The 19,200-nt window shown below is 39.8% G+C and overlaps 2 protein-coding genes across 5 annotated transcripts; both read left to right on the top strand.

The window, feature by feature from the left end:
• The first annotated feature begins 2,334 nt into the window (after positions 1–2,334).
• On the top strand, positions 2,335–6,249 carry LOC135626663 (probable glucuronosyltransferase Os01g0926700). Its single transcript, XM_065132127.1, has 4 exons — positions 2,335–2,638; positions 4,664–5,052; positions 5,170–5,411; positions 5,547–6,249. Exons 1-4 carry the CDS (start codon positions 2,533–2,535, stop codon positions 6,058–6,060), a joined length of 1,251 nt encoding a protein of 416 aa, XP_064988199.1. The 5' UTR covers positions 2,335–2,532; the 3' UTR covers positions 6,061–6,249.
• A 1,990-nt stretch (positions 6,250–8,239) lies between these two features.
• On the top strand, positions 8,240–18,947 carry LOC135584239 (uncharacterized). 4 transcript variants are annotated; one of them, XM_065132105.1, is made up of 10 exons: positions 8,243–8,343; positions 9,479–9,522; positions 9,703–10,014; positions 10,128–10,264; positions 12,759–12,872; positions 12,976–13,044; positions 15,435–15,576; positions 16,300–16,460; positions 16,540–16,669; positions 17,330–18,947. In XM_065132105.1, the coding sequence occupies exons 3-10, from the start codon at positions 9,703–9,705 to the stop codon at positions 18,575–18,577; spliced, it is 2,313 nt and encodes a 770-aa protein (XP_064988177.1). In that variant the 5' UTR covers positions 8,243–8,343; positions 9,479–9,522; the 3' UTR covers positions 18,578–18,947. The 4 variants fall into 4 exon arrangements, with proteins under 4 accessions (XP_064988181.1, XP_064988177.1, XP_064988187.1 ...); XM_065132109.1 differs by lacking the exon at positions 9,479–9,522 and having other exon boundaries at positions 8,240–8,343; XM_065132115.1 differs by lacking the exon at positions 9,479–9,522 and having other exon boundaries at positions 8,343–8,463.
• The last annotated feature ends 253 nt before the right edge of the window (positions 18,948–19,200 follow it).

Genomic DNA, 19,200 nt, shown 5'->3' with positions numbered 1-19,200 from the left:
TTAATAATTAAAAAACTATCTAGTATAAGATGTATTTCTTTTATGAGGAAAATATCAGGTAAACTTCGACTAATAAGTATTGTCCCGTTCATATAATATCATACTGGACAGAACGTTATCTAAAACAACTAAACTTACACGTTTGATTGTTTAAATTAGACTTCAAAATTTTGTGGATATCATTGAGTGTTTCATCAATGCATCAACATAGTGAGAAGATTGTGGGGAGTAGTAAGTACATCATGCAGGACGCCAAATCCTGAGATGGGAAGGAATCCAAATATTTCTCATGGAATTTTAATAGTCTTATTGACAATGGCATATCCATGAAATTACAAGAACAGAGACATATAAAAAAAAGTTTGAGCTCCGGAATATTGGATTTTGATGATGAAACCAATTGATAGTATTTATGATTTAATGTGTATTTAAATGATGCAGGACTAGCTTCGACCAGAAAAGGTAAATCGATTAAAGAAGAAGAAATCAGACGTTGGGCTGGAACAAATATGTCAGAAGATTAGACGTCAAGCCGAATGATCGGTCAACGTGTCGGCAGAAGGATTCGGTCTGTGAATTCGGGCATTAGGCCAAGAAGATCGGACATTGCGTCAAGAAAATCAGATGTTATGAGAAGACAATATGCTGATTGGGCAATACGTCGAAAAATCAGACGAAGCGACGGAAGAACCAATGACATGCCGGACAACATAGGATTCACTTATAATCGATTATGTCTAGATCGAGTTAGTTTAGAGTCTAATAAAGTCGTTTAGAATATAATTAGACTAACTCAATTAAGGACTAATTGAGCCCAAGTTTGAGTTGTGTTGGGTCAACTAGGCCCAAACAGTGACCCAACAAATGGAACCGTCATAGCACAATCTCCGAGACTGTGTCAAGCGGTGGTACCGCCCAGACACAATCTCCGAGAGATTGTTAAGTGATAGTACCATCAGATTGGGCGGTGGTATCGCTTAGTGGCAGGGTGCCAGGCAGTGGTACCGCCCCAGTCAAGCGATGGTACCACCCGTACCCCGAAATCTTAAGGATTTGAATTTTAGCTCCAAGTTTTGAAGTCATTTGGGATCTATAAATACCCCAGCTATTTCTGCATGGAGTAGCAAGTAAATTGAGCACAACTCTATAATGCTAAAATTGTAAACCTTACTAAAAAATTAAGTTCAAAACTTAGAGAGAGTTGTAAGGGGGATGTGTGAAGTAAACTTTATAAAAGATGAGTGTAAAGGTTGTATCCTAAATCTATGAAAAGGAGAAGGTGTAAAAGGGTAATTGATCTTCACTCGATTAAAAGAAGATCGTTAGTGGATGCTGATGGCCTTGACGGAAGAGGAATCAATTGAGTGGATATAGGTCACGACGACCGAACCACTATAAAACGGTTTGCATTTCTATTTTGCTATTTACGCAAACTGCTTATTTGTTTTACTTCCACTACGATTACGAATACGCTTTCAAAGTTAATATACGAGCTTTTGTCCGAGATCGATTTTTACCATATTAAATATTTCTGGAATCAACGTTTTTATCTACTGTCCTAATTCAAACCCCCCCCCCCCCTCTTAGTGCCGACTCATTCCTAACACCCCTAACATCCATAGATCTTAATATACTAAATGTGAATGATTCAAGAATCAATAATTAGAACAAACAATTGATACTTCTTGCTAAAATCCTCTACTTGGTTGGCATGAACAAAGTGAGTTTGGAGGTTGACTTCCCATCAAACACAAGCCTTAGAAGTGTTCTCCACATTACCTGTTTCACAAGCCAAGCGAAACAAAAGGCTTCTCTTCTAATCCTCCTGGCACATGAGCCCAAGTAACCATTCTTATTTGCACAATAGAAAAATTATTTCTATAATCATCCTTTTTTTATCATCCAAATTATTTCTATAACGTCTTATGTAAGAGTATCTTTATATCTTAAATAATTTATTAGATTTATTGTAAACCTTAAATACCTACAGAGTGATTTAAATACAAAGCTCTTATTCTTTCTTGCAACTATGTATCTCTTTTTGGTGGATTTCGATTATTATTATTTTAATCTTTAATCCAAATCAAAAAAATTAGATAATGATATTTATTTATTTTTATTTATTTAAATATAAAAGCAAATAAAACACACACACACACTCTCTCTCTCTCTCGAAGATGCCAAGCAAACCCAAGTCACCGTCAGGCAACCAAACCAAGCCACCGTCAGGCAACCAAACCAAGTCAAACTTCCCCCTCTCTTCAAGCAAAAGTCCACTTTGGAACCCACCCAACTCATCATCTCTCTCTCTCTCTCTCTCTCTCTCTCTCTCTCGCTCTCTCGCTGTCTTTTACTCACGACTCACCTTCGGTCAGTCTCCCTTTCTCCTCCCCGAGACTGGCCCTTTGGGACCCTTCCCACCACCTTCGATAGGGGAATCTTCCCCTCATCACGCATAAAGGTCGCACCTTTTCTTTGATTTCTTCGACCTTTTCTGTGGTTGGAGAGACTTGAGGGGGATTGTGGCAGGCCATGGGGAGTGGGATTTGGGTTCTCACGCTTCTGATCCTCCACTCTGTCTTTGAGGGGATCGCTGGCCAGGAGCAGGAACTGAATCATCGGACGGAGAGGATTTCTGGTGAGTTGTGTTGACAAGTTTCTTCTTTTTCGTTGGTTTTGGAATTCTTTAGGGTTATTTTTGTGGTATTCGATTTTCCTTTGCTCTTATTTGGAACCGGATCTGGATCGGTCGTTGATCGATTGGGCTGAAGGTCGTGGCTAGATTCCTTCTTTGGAATCTGGATCGGCTTTGCCTATGCTGATTGTCAAGAAATTTGATTCCTTTGCCTGTCACATGATCGATTCATGGTGATGTTTGGCTTTGGGTCTGGAAATAGAAATATTGGAACGAATATGACTACTTTTGCTTGATCTGCAGTTTTAGAGTGGCGTTTTGGAGCTATTGCACGCTTCAAATTTGTTAGATCATGGAGTTTTCTGGTTATTGTTGATGATGTCTAGGTACAGGAAGCTTGCTATATGTTTGGCAAAAAGTGAGACAGTCTTCAGTTTTATGAAGATTTTAGGTCGATTTTTTCTTAGGTTTTTATGGTCTGCTTTGTCAATGTGAATTTTCTTAGTTTAGGTTCATGTTACGGGCTTCACATCATATACTGAAAAAAGTTAATGGAATGAAGGTTGAGAATGTTGCAATCGAGAATTTATTGATTGTGTAGATTGGAGGTTAGAGAATCATTTTGCTTTCTTTCTGTTTGCTTACATTTAACATATGTGCACTAAACAAGCATCTGGTTGAGGTTCACCATGTTTTTCTCTTTTGGAATAGTCTTTCAGTATTAATATCTGCAAGGTTGTATCATCAAACGGTAAATTGACTCTTATCTATCACTTTTTGAGTGAAAAAAGAAAGCTTGTAGTCTTCAGTACTCATTGCTGACTGAATCAAATGTCCAAACCTGTCAACCGGGGACATAAATGTGTACATTGGGACTTCAAATAACTGAACTTACAGATTATTTAAGATTTGCCTTGATATATAGTTTGTAGTTCTGGGAAAGGATTCTAGTTATTATAACTGGTTTCTGTTATTGTTCTCGACAGCAATGTCCCATTGATGTGTTCTGTTTCTATTTCATCTGAATGTGGTTTAAAGATTTTGAAAAATTAGCAGTGAGATTACCCCTCTGAAATGTTACTATTTTGGTAGTTTTGCAGTGTCTTAGGACAATCTAGAAGTGGTGTCAGGACACTGTACATTTGAGTGTTCCATCGAAAATAATGTATACTTGGTTTGCCCAAAATTGTCAAGTCTGAAAAAAAAATGTTCAAATTTTGTACTATCATTTTCTCCCAGGAAGGCTGATGGATATTTTAGATCTTCAACTATCTTGATCAATGATTGTTGTCTCGTGTATGGTACTAGTTTTGAATGGGTCAGTATATATTGGACAGCATAGCATCCCACAGGTGTCATGCTGCCTATGCATGCCTATCAAGTCGCCAAGGGTGTGTTAGCACACCTTTGGCATGGTATGAGAACCACACTGGTTGCCTATTTGGCGCCATGTACTAGTAGATTCACCTCGATATGGTTGGTCTAGCAATCCTTGATATCTCAGGCAGTTGGGCAACATTTCAGCTATCATGTTAAAAGTTGAGGATGAAAATAAAACTAGCGGGCTGATATCATGATGGGCCTTGAGATGAAAACCTAATTTGTTCACCATGAGAAGGCTAAAAATGTTGTGTCTATGTTGATTGATGTCCTCTACTATTATAAACATGAAATCTTTGCCAAGATAATGTGTGCTTATATTTTGGATTATGCTGGAGTGTCAATGTTCCAATTGGAGGATGACTCGCTTACCAAATTACATGTCAAGGATATCAGCTTGTAACATGTTTTTGAACCTGTATAATCTGTTACTTGGTCAGCAGTGCTCAGAACTCGTCCAACCACTGGAGTACTAGGCCCCGCACAAGAACTACTATTGTTTCTTAATGGATACATTTCATGGGCCATACACGTATTTTAGCACCTTGTATTCAATTCCTTTTATCACTTGTCTCATTTTGGCCATCATCTTTCTTTGAAGTTTCTGAAAAGATCTTTGACATCTGTTCAATGAGACTTTTATGATAGGGAGTGCTGGTGATGTTCTGGAAGATGACCCTGTTGGAAGGTTGAAGGTGTTTGTGTATGAGCTGCCTAGCAAATACAACAAAAAGATCCTCCAAAAGGATCCCAGATGCCTCAATCACATGTTTGCTGCAGAGATATACATGCATTGGTTCTTGCTCTCAAGTCCTGTTCGAACTTTTAATCCTGAAGAAGCTGATTGGTTCTATACACCTGTGTATACCACCTGTGACCTGACTCCCAGTGGGCTTCCCTTACCCTTCAAATCACCACGGATGATGAGAAGTGCAATAGAGTTGATATCCACTAATTGGCCCTATTGGAACAGAACCGAAGGAGCTGATCACTTCTTTGTTGTCCCACATGATTTTGGAGCATGCTTTCACTATCAGGTGAGCATTCGTTAATGGTCAAGCAATTTCTGCCTCCTTTTTGTGATGTATTTGTTTCTTCTGTTTTTACCTACTTTCTTTGTTTCCTCTTGTAATGACTATTTTATGATGCCATAGGAAGAAAAAGCAATTGAACGTGGAATCCTGCACATGCTTAAGCGTGCCACGCTGGTTCAAACCTTTGGGCAGAGAAATCATGTTTGCTTGAAGGATGGTTCCATCACCATTCCTCCATATGCACCCCCCCAGAAAATGCAGACTCATTTGATTCCTCCAGATACTCCTCGCTCTATTTTTGTTTATTTCCGTGGTTTATTTTATGATGTAGGGAACGATCCAGAGGGTGGATACTACGCAAGGTAAGATTCCATAATATCAGGAAGCTTAGATTTCTTGTACTCAGATATCTCCAGTGCGATTCAATCTGAATGTTGACTGAACAAAATTTTCAGATGGCTGAAATTTAATGAGTCTTGATGATTTCTGATATGCAGAGGTGCAAGGGCATCGGTGTGGGAGAATTTTAAGAACAACCCTCTTTTTGACATCTCTACCGACCACCCTACTACTTATTATGAAGATATGCAGCGGGCAGTTTTCTGCCTGTGCCCCTTGGGTTGGGCTCCATGGAGTCCTAGATTGGTAGAAGCGGTGGTGTTTGGCTGCATCCCTGTTGTCATAGCAGATGATATAGTGCTTCCATTTGCAGATGCAATACCATGGGAGGAGATCGGTGTATTTGTGGCTGAGGAGGATGTGCCAAAGTTGGACACAATCCTCACATCAATACCGATAGAGGTAATCTTAAGAAAACAGAGATTACTCGCAAACCCTTCAATGAAGCAGGCGATGCTGTTCCCTCAACCGGCCCAGCCTGGCGATGCTTTCCATCAGATATTGAATGGGTTGGCTCGCAAGTTGCCACACGACAAGAATGTTTACTTGAAACCAGGTCAGAAAATTCTGAACTGGACTGCTGGTCCAGTAGGTGATCTGAAGCCTTGGTAGAAGCAGCTTCTGTTCGTGGTTATGAGCTTCTTCAATCTACCGATGCTTCAACTTTGTTGCTCATAGTTGCTCAAATGTGTAAACTTCTGTTGTGTCACCAAGCTGTGGCATTATCCTCTCTTGTAGCACGACATACTTGATACATAATATATGTTGTAACTTGTAAGAAATGGAGTAGAACTTTTCATATGATCAAGCTGTTGGAATATTATAATTTTGTTGATCCGTTTGGTACCTTGATTGGTGATCTCATTCTTTTTGTAAACTTATGTCAGATGTGAATGACTTGCCTAAGAAATCTGGTGGAAATGCTTAGTGTCTTTACCTAGCAAGAGACAATTGATTTGGATCCTTTTACTTTCAGGAAATGTAATCTGAATGACCTTTCTTCTTTCATAATACATCTCAATGGTTCTACTTGTTATGTTTTTCGTACAATGCTTTGGAACTCGGAGAATTCTGATGTAAATTAAACTGGGTGTGATGAAATTGACTCGACCTGTGCTCCCAAAATCGGGTTGTCGCTGTGGTTCTTTGGTGTGAAGACTGTCGAGTCAACCTCTCGGATAGTTTGATTCGAGGGGTCTGCATAGGGTTCTCATAACTTTATAGCATTGGTGTGGTTTTCCGATTAGAATCATGAGTCGGATGTTTGCAGGGGTGTGTTTGATGAGGTTTCTTGAGTGGTGGTATGGAGTTTTTATTTGGAATTCCGCCTTGGATGTTTCTTACAAGATTTACATAGGAATATGCCTAATAAAATTTAATATATGAGAAAATGTATGACTCTTTATAATAAAGTAGATTTCTAAAATAAATGCTTCAACTTTTCATCTTTATTTTACTTAGTGCATTCTTTTTAGTCTAATCTTACGGATTCATAATGCTTATTATTTTCTAATGGGTGATCTTCGTCCCATCTATTATTACTATGTCGATTGTCACATCCATCTCGTTTGTTGTGGGTTGTCATTCCATGTTATCATATACATCTACTAGCTAATGTTGTTTTGCTTCCTATCGATGGTTCTTTGCCTCGAGGGTGTTTGCAAGTTCCTTTCCGACAATGATACGTTCCTCATTGTCATGACTCTCGCCAGGTTAAGTGAAGCCCTTGGGTCCTTGACTCATGTTGTGGCTAGCCTCAATTGACGGTGCATTGACTTAGAGTTGTAATGGTTCGATATCATATTCACGAGTCTACTCAAGCTTGATGGAGGGGTGACATAGGTGATATCGAGGATGAAGGCTTCACGAGGGTGGTATTGGGGCCTTACACGGAAAAGACCTTTGTGGATAAAGATGGTAGCCGTGCAAAGGGATGAAGGGGGCATACGGAGGTGATGGAGACTCACTGTGAGGTGGAGGCAATGAAGCCGAGGATGAGAGCCTCACAGTGACAAAGGTGTAGCTGCACATAGCTTTGTGCGACTATCACAATGGGTGGAAGCGACAAACAATAGTGAAGGGAAGAGACGATCTGGAACTATAACCAATAGAACAAACGTTAAAGATAATATCATCTTTTTAGTCAATAAGGAACGTTCTACGTACTATAAATAAAAAATACTATTAAAAAAAAATAATTTTTTTAATAAAATTATCCTAATATGAAGATTTATTTTTTTAAAAAGTATTTATTATTTTGATTTCATATTGACGTGATAAATCTTATTATTTTATTTATTGATAAAAAGTATTATTTAATGAATAATACTCATCCCATATCCGCACAAATATTATAATAAATAATTGAGAAGCGCAAGCCACAACCCCAACCTGAGACGCAGTACGGACAAGTAACAATAATAATAATAACATCATCAACGATCCGATCGGACGGCTCAGATCCACCCGAATCATGCGCGGTCGTCATCAGATTCCAAGTCATCCTCCGTACGATAACAACCCCAATCCTCGCCTCGTAATCCCCACCGCGTTGCGCATAGACCCGCATGCGGTCACCTGTGGCCCCCGACTCGCGCCGCCCATGACGAACGGACGAGATCGCTTTGCGCCGAGGCACGGACGGAGGATTCGACGCCCGCGTAATTTCCTTTCTCCACAGGTGTGAGCGCGCGAGAGCGGTGGCCCCCGCGACATGGTCCCACTGCCCCGTCGGGCCCCGCACCCGGGCTTTACGAACCAACGCCTCCGAGGCCCGAGAAACCACGGTGACCATCGCCTTCCTCCTTCGCCCTCTATAAATGCCCCCTTCCCACCTCCCTAATTCCCTCTCGAGCAAACCCTATCGGCGGTTCTACCCCTCGGCGATGCGGATAGGTACCTCTCGATTCTTGTTCGCCTCCGCCTCTCCCTCTCTTCTGACCGATCCTAGGGCTTTATTCTTTGCTTTCTTGGGTGTCTTTGTTCTTGGAATCCGCCCTTCCGTACCGCTTCTTGGTATTGGTCTCACCCGTGGCTTTGGTTTGTTTCTTGTTTGTTGAAATTAGCACTTCGGTCTGTTGTTTTGATCTGGCTTTCGTGTCTTGGCGTGGTGGTTAGTTGTAGGTTTAGTTGGCTCAACAAGACAAGAAAAAGTTTTGATGATTATTAACCGAGTAATGGAAGGTCAGCGGCTCTGGTGGTGACTGCTAGTTGTTGGAATAGAAAACTCGATCTTTTCTTGCGATATATCACGAAGAAAGGATGCTATAATTGATTTCTAAAGCTTGGACTCGATATCTATTGATTGTTTCGACAATGTGCTTTCATGGTGTGGCCGCGCCTAGGTTGGCATACTGTGTATAACGTCAACTTTGGGTCTTTAACTTGAAATACCTACCAATTGAAAGATGGAGGGTGCTGAATTTTTTATTTGATAATTAGTTCAAGAGAACCACATCCTATGGTACATACATGCTAAGAAGAAAAGGTAGATACTGAGAATCATATATATACTGGCAGGAGATACTGTGCTTTCTGATTACTCTCTCCATGTTGGTCCTTTTAGTTGTAGCTGGCCAGGAAATGTGATCACTTCTTTGTGGCTGCAATTTTTTTTAATGATTTGGTGGGCCGTCACTTCAATAAAAGAAATGCTATCCTAGCTTCTTTGTGATGCTTCACTTCCCCCCCCTCCTTTTCAAGAGACAGTCCTAAGTTTCAACACATATTCTCTTCTCTAGGTCTTATATGATTTCCATTTAACCCTCAATCGATGGTAATTTGAAATAGAGACCAATCATCATTAGTTGCTATGTTAATTGAAAACAATTAGTCATGTTCCCCCTCTTGTTATGGTTGGATGGAATTCTTGTTTAATTTGCTGCTAATTGTGCTAACCTTGTAGGAGGAATAACCATGGAAATGAGTGAAAAATGGCTTTGCATGAAGGCTTATAGACATAAATCAAACTAATATCTGTTATGAAAATCTATGGAGTGTTCATTTACTTTCTCTTGTTCTTGACAAGCAGGAGTGAATGTCACAATTCCAGTCATGATTGCTTTGAATAAGTAGGTGAGTCTTTTTATTGATAATTGCAAGCTCTTGTTTGTTTTTAATGATTCAAGCAACCATGAAATTATTTTCCCATGCTTTCTAATCAAGGTACTTATCCACATGGATTGAGAAAATAGATTTGACTGGTGCTCAAGAATAATTTCAAATTGAAAGAGGCACTCGTATGATCTTGTGCAGATGACCTGCAGAATGGCAGCTGGTCAAAGAAGGAAGCAGCAAACAAATTCTAACTCTCATAAACAATACAGTGGAAAAAAGAAAAGAAAGCTGGGCCCATATGATTTATGTTTGAGATCCCAAGTAGATCTGGAATGGGATGTTCGTCAAAAGAGAGTTGTAGCAAAGAAGGCACAAGTTGGATTAACATGGAACTATATGGCTCCTTTTGTTGATTCCTTTACTCGATCACATTCTGGCATAGCTGATGTTGTCTCTGTTCCTTATGAGATTTTTGACTTGGACAATTTGTCTGAGGTGCTTACTTATGAGGTATGCTTGTTGTTGTCATTGTATATATCCATTTACTAGTCCATTCAGCAGGTATTGTGACATTTTGATTGTATATGCCTGTTGATAATTGTTCTCCTCCAATGTCTTGTCAGGTTTGGGCAACATGTCTTTCAGAACCAGAGAGAAAGCTTCTCTCACAGTTTCTTCCTAGTGAGACAGACACTGAACATGTTGTTCATTCATTGCTTAAGGGAGAAAACCATCATTTTGGAAATCCTTACTTAAAATGGTAAGTTTTTGTAGTCGGTCAATAACTTTATTTGCTTATGGGAAAATTCAAACTTGGCATGTGATAAATCTTTTATGTAGCTGAATAACCAGCTTTTGGCTGCCTAGGTTTATCTATTTATCTTTTGTCTATGTGCTTGTGCATGTGTGTATCTACTGTTTGGAATTTTAGTTAATAATTTGTGGTGATCTACAAGCTTAGACATTGCACTAGAGTGAAACTGGAGCAAATAAATAGGACTGCACAGTGCCAAAAAATTTGTATTACAAAAAGGTGTAATTTTTTTGCTGATGTATTCTAATTGTGGTCAGTGGTTATGATATATAAACAATGATATTACATCTATCATTTGATCTTCATGTTCTTTGATTTTTTTTGAAATGATGTCACAGATGACTAAGTGGTTTTCATATATTTTATTTTGATAAGTTTAGTAAGTTTGGTTTCATTTTCACGTGGAGATTCTGCTTGTTATGTAGGTATCTAGTTCTGTAAGAATGAAAAGAGCACCAGATATTGCTAAGTTGTGTCACCGTGGCTTATCAGTTTATGATGATTTTTTTGTTGTAGTACCATATGTCTTCCTTTTACATCCTAGCATGTCTCTGTGAAGGAAGAAAGTACGCTCAAGGATACACACAATTTTATTATGATCTCAGTTAGTCAGGATGTGAATTGAATGTTATGTTGGAATTACACATTTGTGACCCATGAACAAGTGTCGTTTTAAATTGTAGTTACATATTTACATAGGTTGTTGCTGGAGGTTGTGCTTTGTTTTCTTTTATGCAATGGCCGTACAGGGCTTGCATATATAGTGCAATATAACATTTATATCTCTGAGTGCTTTGTCCCTTCTGATCACCAAGCAAGTTTTTTAATGGCTTACACATCTAGAACAAAAACTAAAATAGAAACACCAATGGTCTGGAAATCCAAATATTAAGGTTTGTGAGATGAGTTTTTGAGTGATCACAATTATGTTAACTGTACTAAGTTGAAATTAAATTGAATGCTTTATGTGTGTGCCTTGAGAAACATGATATCTTTTTTGGATAAGTGGATGAATTTGTCTCTTTTTCCCCAAGGCATGAAAGTATAGCATTGCAAGGATATGTCTTCGGATTGCTAAAGCTTTTTGGGTTTAAGAGAGTGAAAGCCTTAGATTGCTTTCAGTTGCAATTCACTGATGCGGAAGATTGAGAAGATAATTTTGATACCTTTCTGAAAAAAGGAACATTAAACAAACCCAGAAGTCAGTCTCACTCATTTTGTAGTAGTATTAGTTGCATATTGTGGGAAGATTTACATTTAAATAAGATTTGGAAAGAGGAATGTGCGTGTTAACAGTTCAATGGAGGCTGGAATTTGAAGGCTCTAGTTTGGGAGATGTTTCTACCAGTGATTGAAAAAGGCGCTCGGGCAAGGCGAGGCGAGGCCCGAGCGCCTCGCTAATCTCCCAGGCGGCGCGCTTCAAACAGGCGCCGCCTGGGCGCTCGCCCGAGCCCAGGCGCTGGGCGCTTCGGGCGAGCGCCTGGGTAAACCAAGGCGACCGAACCAGGATTTTAGGTCTGGTTCAGTCCTGGTTCGGTTATTAGTTGGTTCAATCAAACCAACTAAACCGATATAACCCTTACCCAACCCTAACCCGCTGTCGCTCCCGCTCCCAATCCCGATCCCGATCTCGCTGCTCGCCGCTGTCGCTGCTCGCAAACGCTGCCGTTGTCACCACTCGCCGCTGTCGATGCTTGCAAACGCTGCCTCTATTGCCGCTCGCGCCTCCCACTGCTCGTCGCTCCTGCTCCCGTTGCCGCTGCTCGCCGTTGTCGCTGCTCGCGCCTCCCGTCGCTCGTCGCTCCTGCTCCCGTTGCCGTTGCTCGCTGCTGTCGCTGCTCGCGCCTCCCGCTGCTTGCAGCTCCCGCTGCTCGCGCCTCCCGCGAGCCCTCCCGTTGCTCGCAGCTCCGGCTCCCTTTCCCGTTGCCGCCTGCTGCAGTCGTCGCTCGCCGCTGCTTCCTCGTTTCTCCGTCAGCAGGTTTATACTGTTAATGTGATTATATTTATTAATTATATTATATATTATATATTTTTTATTTAAAATTTTAAATAATTATATTTATTAATTATATTATTTATTTTTATATTTTAGCGCCTCGCTTCGCTCGGGCGAACGCCTAGGCGAGTGCCTAGCGCCTCGGGCGTGTTTGGACCTTGGCGCCTAGCGCTTTTTAAATCACTGGTTTCTACTTGACAATGATATTAATTGACAACGAAAGCAGGTCAAGAGATGTCGGGCAAGGACTTGTAGGATGTGAATAATATGTTCTGGTTTAATTCTCTTTTGTTTGTGCACAGAAACATGTTCCTGTTTTTTTTTTGTTATATATTTCTTCTATCACTGACATATTTTCCCCATGTAGCCAGGAGATATTCACTACGTGTTAGTAAAAATTCCAATATAATGATCTTATGAAATCTACATGTTGCACTTATGCAGGTCTTCTTCACTTTGTGCTGGTAATCTTCATCCAGATAGCGTTCTACATCTGGAGAAGCAATTTAAGTTCAATAAGAGAGCATATTATCATGAGATAAATAAGTACCATAGTGGGTATGTCCAGCATAAAGAGCCTCTGAAAATGTTATTCTTTCACATTCCAACTACTGCTGCTTTTTAGTAGTCAGACTGCCGAATGATAAGTTTTTGTTCGCAGCATGCTTGAGGTTTTGAAAAATTGGAGAGAGAGATGGTTGAGCTGCAAGGATCCAGAAAATCTTTGGAGGTACCTGCTACCACTTGATCAAAATCACAAGTTATTTCTCTATTTGTGCTTCATTACTGCCTGCTGTTTTGTCTTTTAGGTCATATTGAAAGTTCTGATGTTGTGTAGTTATACGTGTTATATGTGGGCCTTTGGTCACGAGCCAATAGGCTTTCTATGGTGTCATTGTTAAGATTCATGATAATGCACCTCTACCTTTGAATGATAGTTTTTGCATATAGTCTTGTTTCAAGTTGTTAATGTTATAATTATCGGAGGTCTGATGTTGTAAATAGCATTTGACTTGAGGTTCAGCTTGGAAGGATGATACTTTCTAGCTTTCCAGCTTTGTTCTAAGGTTTTAGAACTCTGAAGTATGAGTGTAACTGATGGTAGGGATATATAATTTTTGAAATGACAAATTAATAACTTCATTCAATTAGTATTAAAAAACAAACTGAGCAGCTTCAAAACCAGCTGCCTCTCAGAAAGAGGGGTTACAGTTAGATCTACAAACTTTGCAAGCTTGTGGGCATCCTGTTTAGATGCTCTTGGTAAGTAATCAATCTTAACAAGATAAACAAAATACCTGATATCTGTGAGAACAGATTTAAGATACCAGGGAGTCTCATTCATCGATGGTAGGGATATTATTATATGCTCAATTCATATATGCCAAGAAGCTTGCTGTTCTAATAGAAAAATGTGGCCATGGGGGTCTGGATAGGGCTTTTTATGTGGCCAGTTGCAGGAGTTTAGTATAGGAGATATTCAGACTTATTTCAGAAGATAGTTTGTAGAAAACTACTCCGTTCATAGTTCTTCGAGTGCTGGAAATGTGATAACCAAAGTCATCAATTTGCAGGGAGAATGGGGTTGCTCTTTCCATTTCGATCACATCATGTTTGGTTGTCTCTAACTGGTGCTGCAGGCATCTTATTATTGGCAGCTGGTGAAATACATTTGTTGGGATGCCTGTAACTGCACCTAAATCTATTATTCCAACCAGTAATCAGAATCTGAAAAACCATCTTCAGAAAATCTAGTACCGTTTATTTGGATTTAAATTGTAAATACTGCATTTGCAAATGTAACGTGGCCAGAATTTATAGGCAATGAAACAATAGTAGTATTTACAAATAAGTACACGTGCATATGTGATGCAAGCTTGATCATGGGATGCAGGTAAAAGGAACCACAGGCAACAAAACACACTCTAAATCAGTGATTTAAAAAGCGATAGGCACTCGCCCGAACAAAGCGAGACGCTAAAATATTAAAATATATAATATAATTAATAAATATAATTATTTAACAATATTAAAATCAAAATAATATATTATTAATCAAATAAATACAAATACATTACTGTTACTAGTATACTGTTAACAGTATACTTTCGAAAGAGAAGGAAGAGGAGTGTAAGGGAAGACCAAGGGTGCAGCGACAACGGTAAAAGTGAGCAGCGAGAGCGGCGAGCGGCTACAGTGGCAACGGCAGCGGGAGCGGGAGCACGAGCGGTGACAGCGGGAGCGGGAGCGGCAGCGGGAACGACGACAGCGAGCAGCAGTAGCGGTAGCGTGAACGCGAGCAGGGTTAGGGTTGGGCAGCAGCAGCTGATATCGGTGCTTTAGTTGGTTCGATCGAACCAACTAAAGCACCGGAGATCGAACCAGACCTAAAACGCTGGTTCGATCGCCTGGTTTAACCCAGGTGCTCGCTCGAAGCGCCTGACGCCCGGTGCCTTGGGCGCTAGCCTCTTTGAAGCGCGCCGCATGGAAGTGAAGCGAGGCACTCGGGCCTCGACTCGCCTCGCCCGAGCGCCTATTGAAATCACTGCTCTAAATGTACGTATATTTCCATTCTTTGCGAGAAAATTTTGGTTATTGAATATGATTGATGGGAATAAAGAAAATTCTGATTCTTGGAGACCTGTTATAATAATAAGCTAATTGTTCTTATCTGAGATATTTTCAGTGCAACACTTGTTTGCCTTAGCAGTGACTTAGAATTTGATACTTTCAAAATATTCTGTTCTCGTTAAGAATATTAAGAATACATACCAGGGGATTTGCCTGCAGTTTTGACAATATCTGTGTAGCTGAGATTCTGAGAATGCAGTTTTATGCTTTTAGCCTCATAAATTTCACTGTTTAATTTAATGGTTGAATCTGGTAGTTTGATGCTTGAATGAAGTTCTAAGCTTGAAAATTACCATTTGAAATGTTGGTTTAGTGTTTCAGATTGTATCAAAATAATTTTTTACTTACCTTTGCCAGTTGATTAGTGATTCAGATTGTATCAAACTATGTATAGTTAAGATTGTTTTGGCATTTCATTACTTATCCTTTTACACATTTATGATTACTTATCCTTTTACACATTTATGATGAGCGGCTTTCTATTTGCAGTGAAGAATTTACCAAGAACAAGCAAGAAAACTTAGCAATTTGTGCAGAAAGGGCTAAAGTTCCTAATTGTTCAAAGAGGGAAATGTCAAATAATAACAGCGTCCACAACAGTGATACAATTAAATTTATGTCATGTATAAAGGTATGTTAACTCGAATGTCTTATTGAGTGGAAGTTCAGTAGAAAGTTAATTGACTATGTTTGATCTCATTTCCTGCCAGAACTGTGTTTTCGAGTGTTAGCTCAGTAGAGATGAAATCAGTGGTGCATGAGCAAATCTCTTGATGTTCCAATTGTTGTCCCTTTTACCTGAAGCAGAGTTTCTGTTGACCTGAAGCTACCAATCTACACAGAATGGACTTTGATAGCTTTTAGTGTTACAAACTATTTATTAAAAATTGGGATAATTCCATAGAGTGGAATGGCAGTTATTCAGTGAGTTGTTTTGGCATCGGTTGATGTAAGAAAGTGTGCACAGGGCACATAGGCCAAGAAGTTGTTGACAATGCTCTCCAACGAGACAAACATTTGTTCATTTGTCTGATTATGTACATGACCAGGCCTCTTCACAAAGGCTACTCATAAGTGATCTACATCTAAAACAAAGTGGAAATGCTCCTTTTGTGCCTGACACTGACTTGGGTAGAGTTTTCGGAATCCATTACTTATCCACACTATTTCTATCTTACAACTTATGATTTTGTTAGTTAATATTTTGTTGTATTCTACTAAAATTAAGGATTTGTAGCAAACGACAGTTTTTGATATGGAACTATAAGGAAATTGCCTTCTTTATATTTGTAAGTGAAGCAGTTTTGTAAAATTGCTACACTATGTGATGACTTTCTCTCACTGAATATTTCAGATAACTAGGTCTCAGTTCCAGCTGGTTAAGAATTTAAAGCATTCTGGTGATGGTATCCAATCCAAGTCTCTTAGTCATGTGCTTGGTGACATAAATAGCTTTCATGCACATTCTTATGTAACATATGAGGAGGAAGAAAAGAAGAGATTGCATGAACAATGGTTAGTTTTACCTGGACCAATTAGCAGTAATTTTTTTCTGAGAAGTTGAAATTTCCAAACCTAACTCTTGCACAAACAGGTTGCAAATTGCAAGGAAGGATCTCCCTGCAGCTTTTGGGGTACACAAGCGAAGGAAGTTGCATAGAGAGCAATGTTGGAAATTTTTGGAACAGGAACTTGCAATGAAGAGGAAGCTGATACTGCATAAGGTATGCCCAAGGTTTCTTCAGAATTTGAAATAATTTTTTCTCTGAGATAATACAGCTCATAGCAAATCATTTTCTTTGGATACCAAATGTCAGTTACAGTTTAACCCCTTACAGTAACAAAATCCCCAATGTTCTTAAAGCTGTACCTATCATATTATCATATTGAGATATCAAACATGCAACCCCTCTCTCCTGGGTAACGTAACAATATGATTTTCTTTAGCAGTCAGCTGGGGCCCATTCTATAATATGTCCACTGGTGCATCCTGCTGATGGACTTGGATGTAGCAGTATGTAAGACAGTGTACCATGCTGTAGAACGGACATCGCTGTTTGGTTTATATTCTGCTAGTAGAAAGGACATAAATATTTATGCAGACATTAATTCACTTTTATTAGTAGTAGGACTTTAGACTCTTGCTGGACCTTGTAGAGAAGCTGATACCTTGAAGAGAAGCTGATGTGGGGAGGACTTAATTTTGCTCATGGGTGTCATTTTATGATCCATATGTAGTTTTTATGCTATAAAGATATTATTGAGACACATGTATGCATCAGTTTAAAGCCAGATGCTTCTTTCTGCCTGTGCATGTTCTTGCACATGTAACAGAAAGTACTTGTAGTTGCATGTAACTGTTGTATGATTGCTTAATTGGTCAGGATGAGAAGACAGAAAATTTGGAGAGCTCGAATCAAGAATCTTCATACAGTGGAGATCTTCATGAGCATGAGCATGCTCCAGATGGTGAAGGTGAAAAAAATGAAGATGTTGACCCCAGATATGAGGCCATTAATGACCATCAGCTGGAAAATATTCCTTCCATTGACCCTAATCAGAAGACTTGTTTTATGGTTGCCAATGATGAAGCAGTAGGTGAAGATACACTAAAACAAGAAGATTGTGTCTTACCTCTTTCTGAATCTTTATATTGCCAGAGTGAAAATATTAAACTGGAGGGTTCTCTTGCATCTGTGAAAAGTATGTGGCAGCCAAGAAGCCTCGCTGACTATTACTGCAACACTTCACAAGTTCATGGATACTTGTCTGCTGATCAGATGATACCTGTGAGACATAAACAAGTCAATGAAGAACATGCGGCTCACATTATTGATCTGAAGAGAGATGTTCCCCAACTGGAAGCTGGAAAGACTGTTGCATCAGCTTTTATCAGAGAATCAATCTTTTATTCACCTGCAAACCAAGATTGTACCGGTGTACCTCCCACATGTCCAGAGGGATCAGGAATGCTATCATCTTATACACATCAACACATGAATAGTGTGAGGCAACCTGCATTGCATTTTCTGATGCCCAATGATCGTCTTACAGATTCTGGTCAGTTTGCTAGCCTTTTCGTAGGGCCAGCACAGATACAGCAGCAGAGAGAAGTTTGGGAGAAAGGACCTCACATGCATCAGACTGTGAACGAAAGTGCATACACTGCTGGCAGATATGCTAGCAAAAGGCAGTTTCCACCAGCTGACCAACATGGTTTTTCTGCCATGTATTCTTCGGGCAATAGTGGTTCTGTAGGTTACAATTGGTTTCCTGATGAGAATCAAGAGGCTTACCACAATTGGTCTGGAGTTGCAACATCCAGCAGTAGTCACAGTGTTGCTGTTGGCAAAAATGCTGATGGAAACCTCTTCAGTGTTTTCTCCAACAGATCAGTGTGCTCTCCATTGGAAGTGCTGAACTCGGAACAGTATATTCAAACAAGGAATTTTGATGGTGTGGAAATGGCCAGTGCTGAAGATACTCGTGCCTATGCACAAACTCAACTTCACAACTCAGGTGGTCATGAGGCAGTCGGTGCCTCCTCATTGAGGAGGGGATCATGGATTAATACTCCACATCACAGTCTTGGCCTTCATAATCCTGGTGGAAGGCCATTTCCAAGACCCTGACACCTATATCACCCCACCTTGACACAAGACTATGCCATCACCTACTGATCATTTTAGCTTGCAAAGGAAGCTCATATGTAGAATGTAGATACTGCTGACAGACCAGTTTATTTATATCCTCACATAGATGGCTGACCTACTCTGAGTGGCACAATGGAAATCTATTACTCTGTAAATATGGTCTATACTGTACATATATGTGGGAAGTGAGTGGATCTAAGAACACCGAGATCAGATACACATGTTTTGTTTGGTATGTAATCTTTGGTTCAGTTTTGCCTTTCCCCATTGTTGAAGGGCATATTTGTTGTCATAGGGCATGAGTTCCCTTGCGCAGTAGCAATAAAGTCGTGATTTGGTGAGTCAACAACTGTTGGTGTTCATGCTCTTTTGACTTTGTGCTTGGGCGTGAAACCAACACCAGATCAAGGAAGACCCAGGAATGCATGGCAGCTTCACCAGCTTCATCATCAAAACGAGGGTATTTGGTTTTCCAGCCAGCTTTGAGGATATCAAAATATCCGACATGGACTGTGGAAAGATTACTTGGTTTTGGTTGGAATTTTACTCCATGTGGAGTTAGATTTGGTTAATAATGTACAGTGCTCCAAATTCCACTCCAC

This window comes from Musa acuminata, chromosome BXJ1-3, assembly GCF_036884655.1.
Source record: "Musa acuminata AAA Group cultivar baxijiao chromosome BXJ1-3, Cavendish_Baxijiao_AAA, whole genome shotgun sequence".
In the NCBI taxonomy this organism is placed as follows: Eukaryota; Viridiplantae; Streptophyta; class Magnoliopsida; order Zingiberales; family Musaceae; genus Musa; species Musa acuminata.
The sequence above is the reverse complement of the archived record's forward strand: the minus strand, read 5'-3'. Positions and strand labels throughout refer to the sequence as shown.

Excerpts from the sequence above, each read along its gene's own strand:
- LOC135584239 (XM_065132109.1), top strand. The coding sequence starts at position 9,703 with ATGACCTGCAGAATGGCAGCTGGTCAAAGAAGGAAGCAGCAAACAAAT. Across the intron at positions 10,015-10,127 it reads CTGAGGTGCTTACTTATGAG|GTTTGGGCAACATGTCTTTC; the intron begins GTATGCTTGTTG and ends ATGTCTTGTCAG. Across the intron at positions 12,873-12,975 it reads ATAAATAAGTACCATAGTGG|CATGCTTGAGGTTTTGAAAA; the intron begins GTATGTCCAGCA and ends TTTTGTTCGCAG.
- LOC135626663 (XM_065132127.1), top strand. The coding sequence starts at position 2,533 with ATGGGGAGTGGGATTTGGGTTCTCACGCTTCTGATCCTCCACTCTGTC. Across the intron at positions 2,639-4,663 it reads TCGGACGGAGAGGATTTCTG|GGAGTGCTGGTGATGTTCTG; the intron begins GTGAGTTGTGTT and ends CTTTTATGATAG. Across the intron at positions 5,412-5,546 it reads GAGGGTGGATACTACGCAAG|AGGTGCAAGGGCATCGGTGT; the intron begins GTAAGATTCCAT and ends TCTGATATGCAG.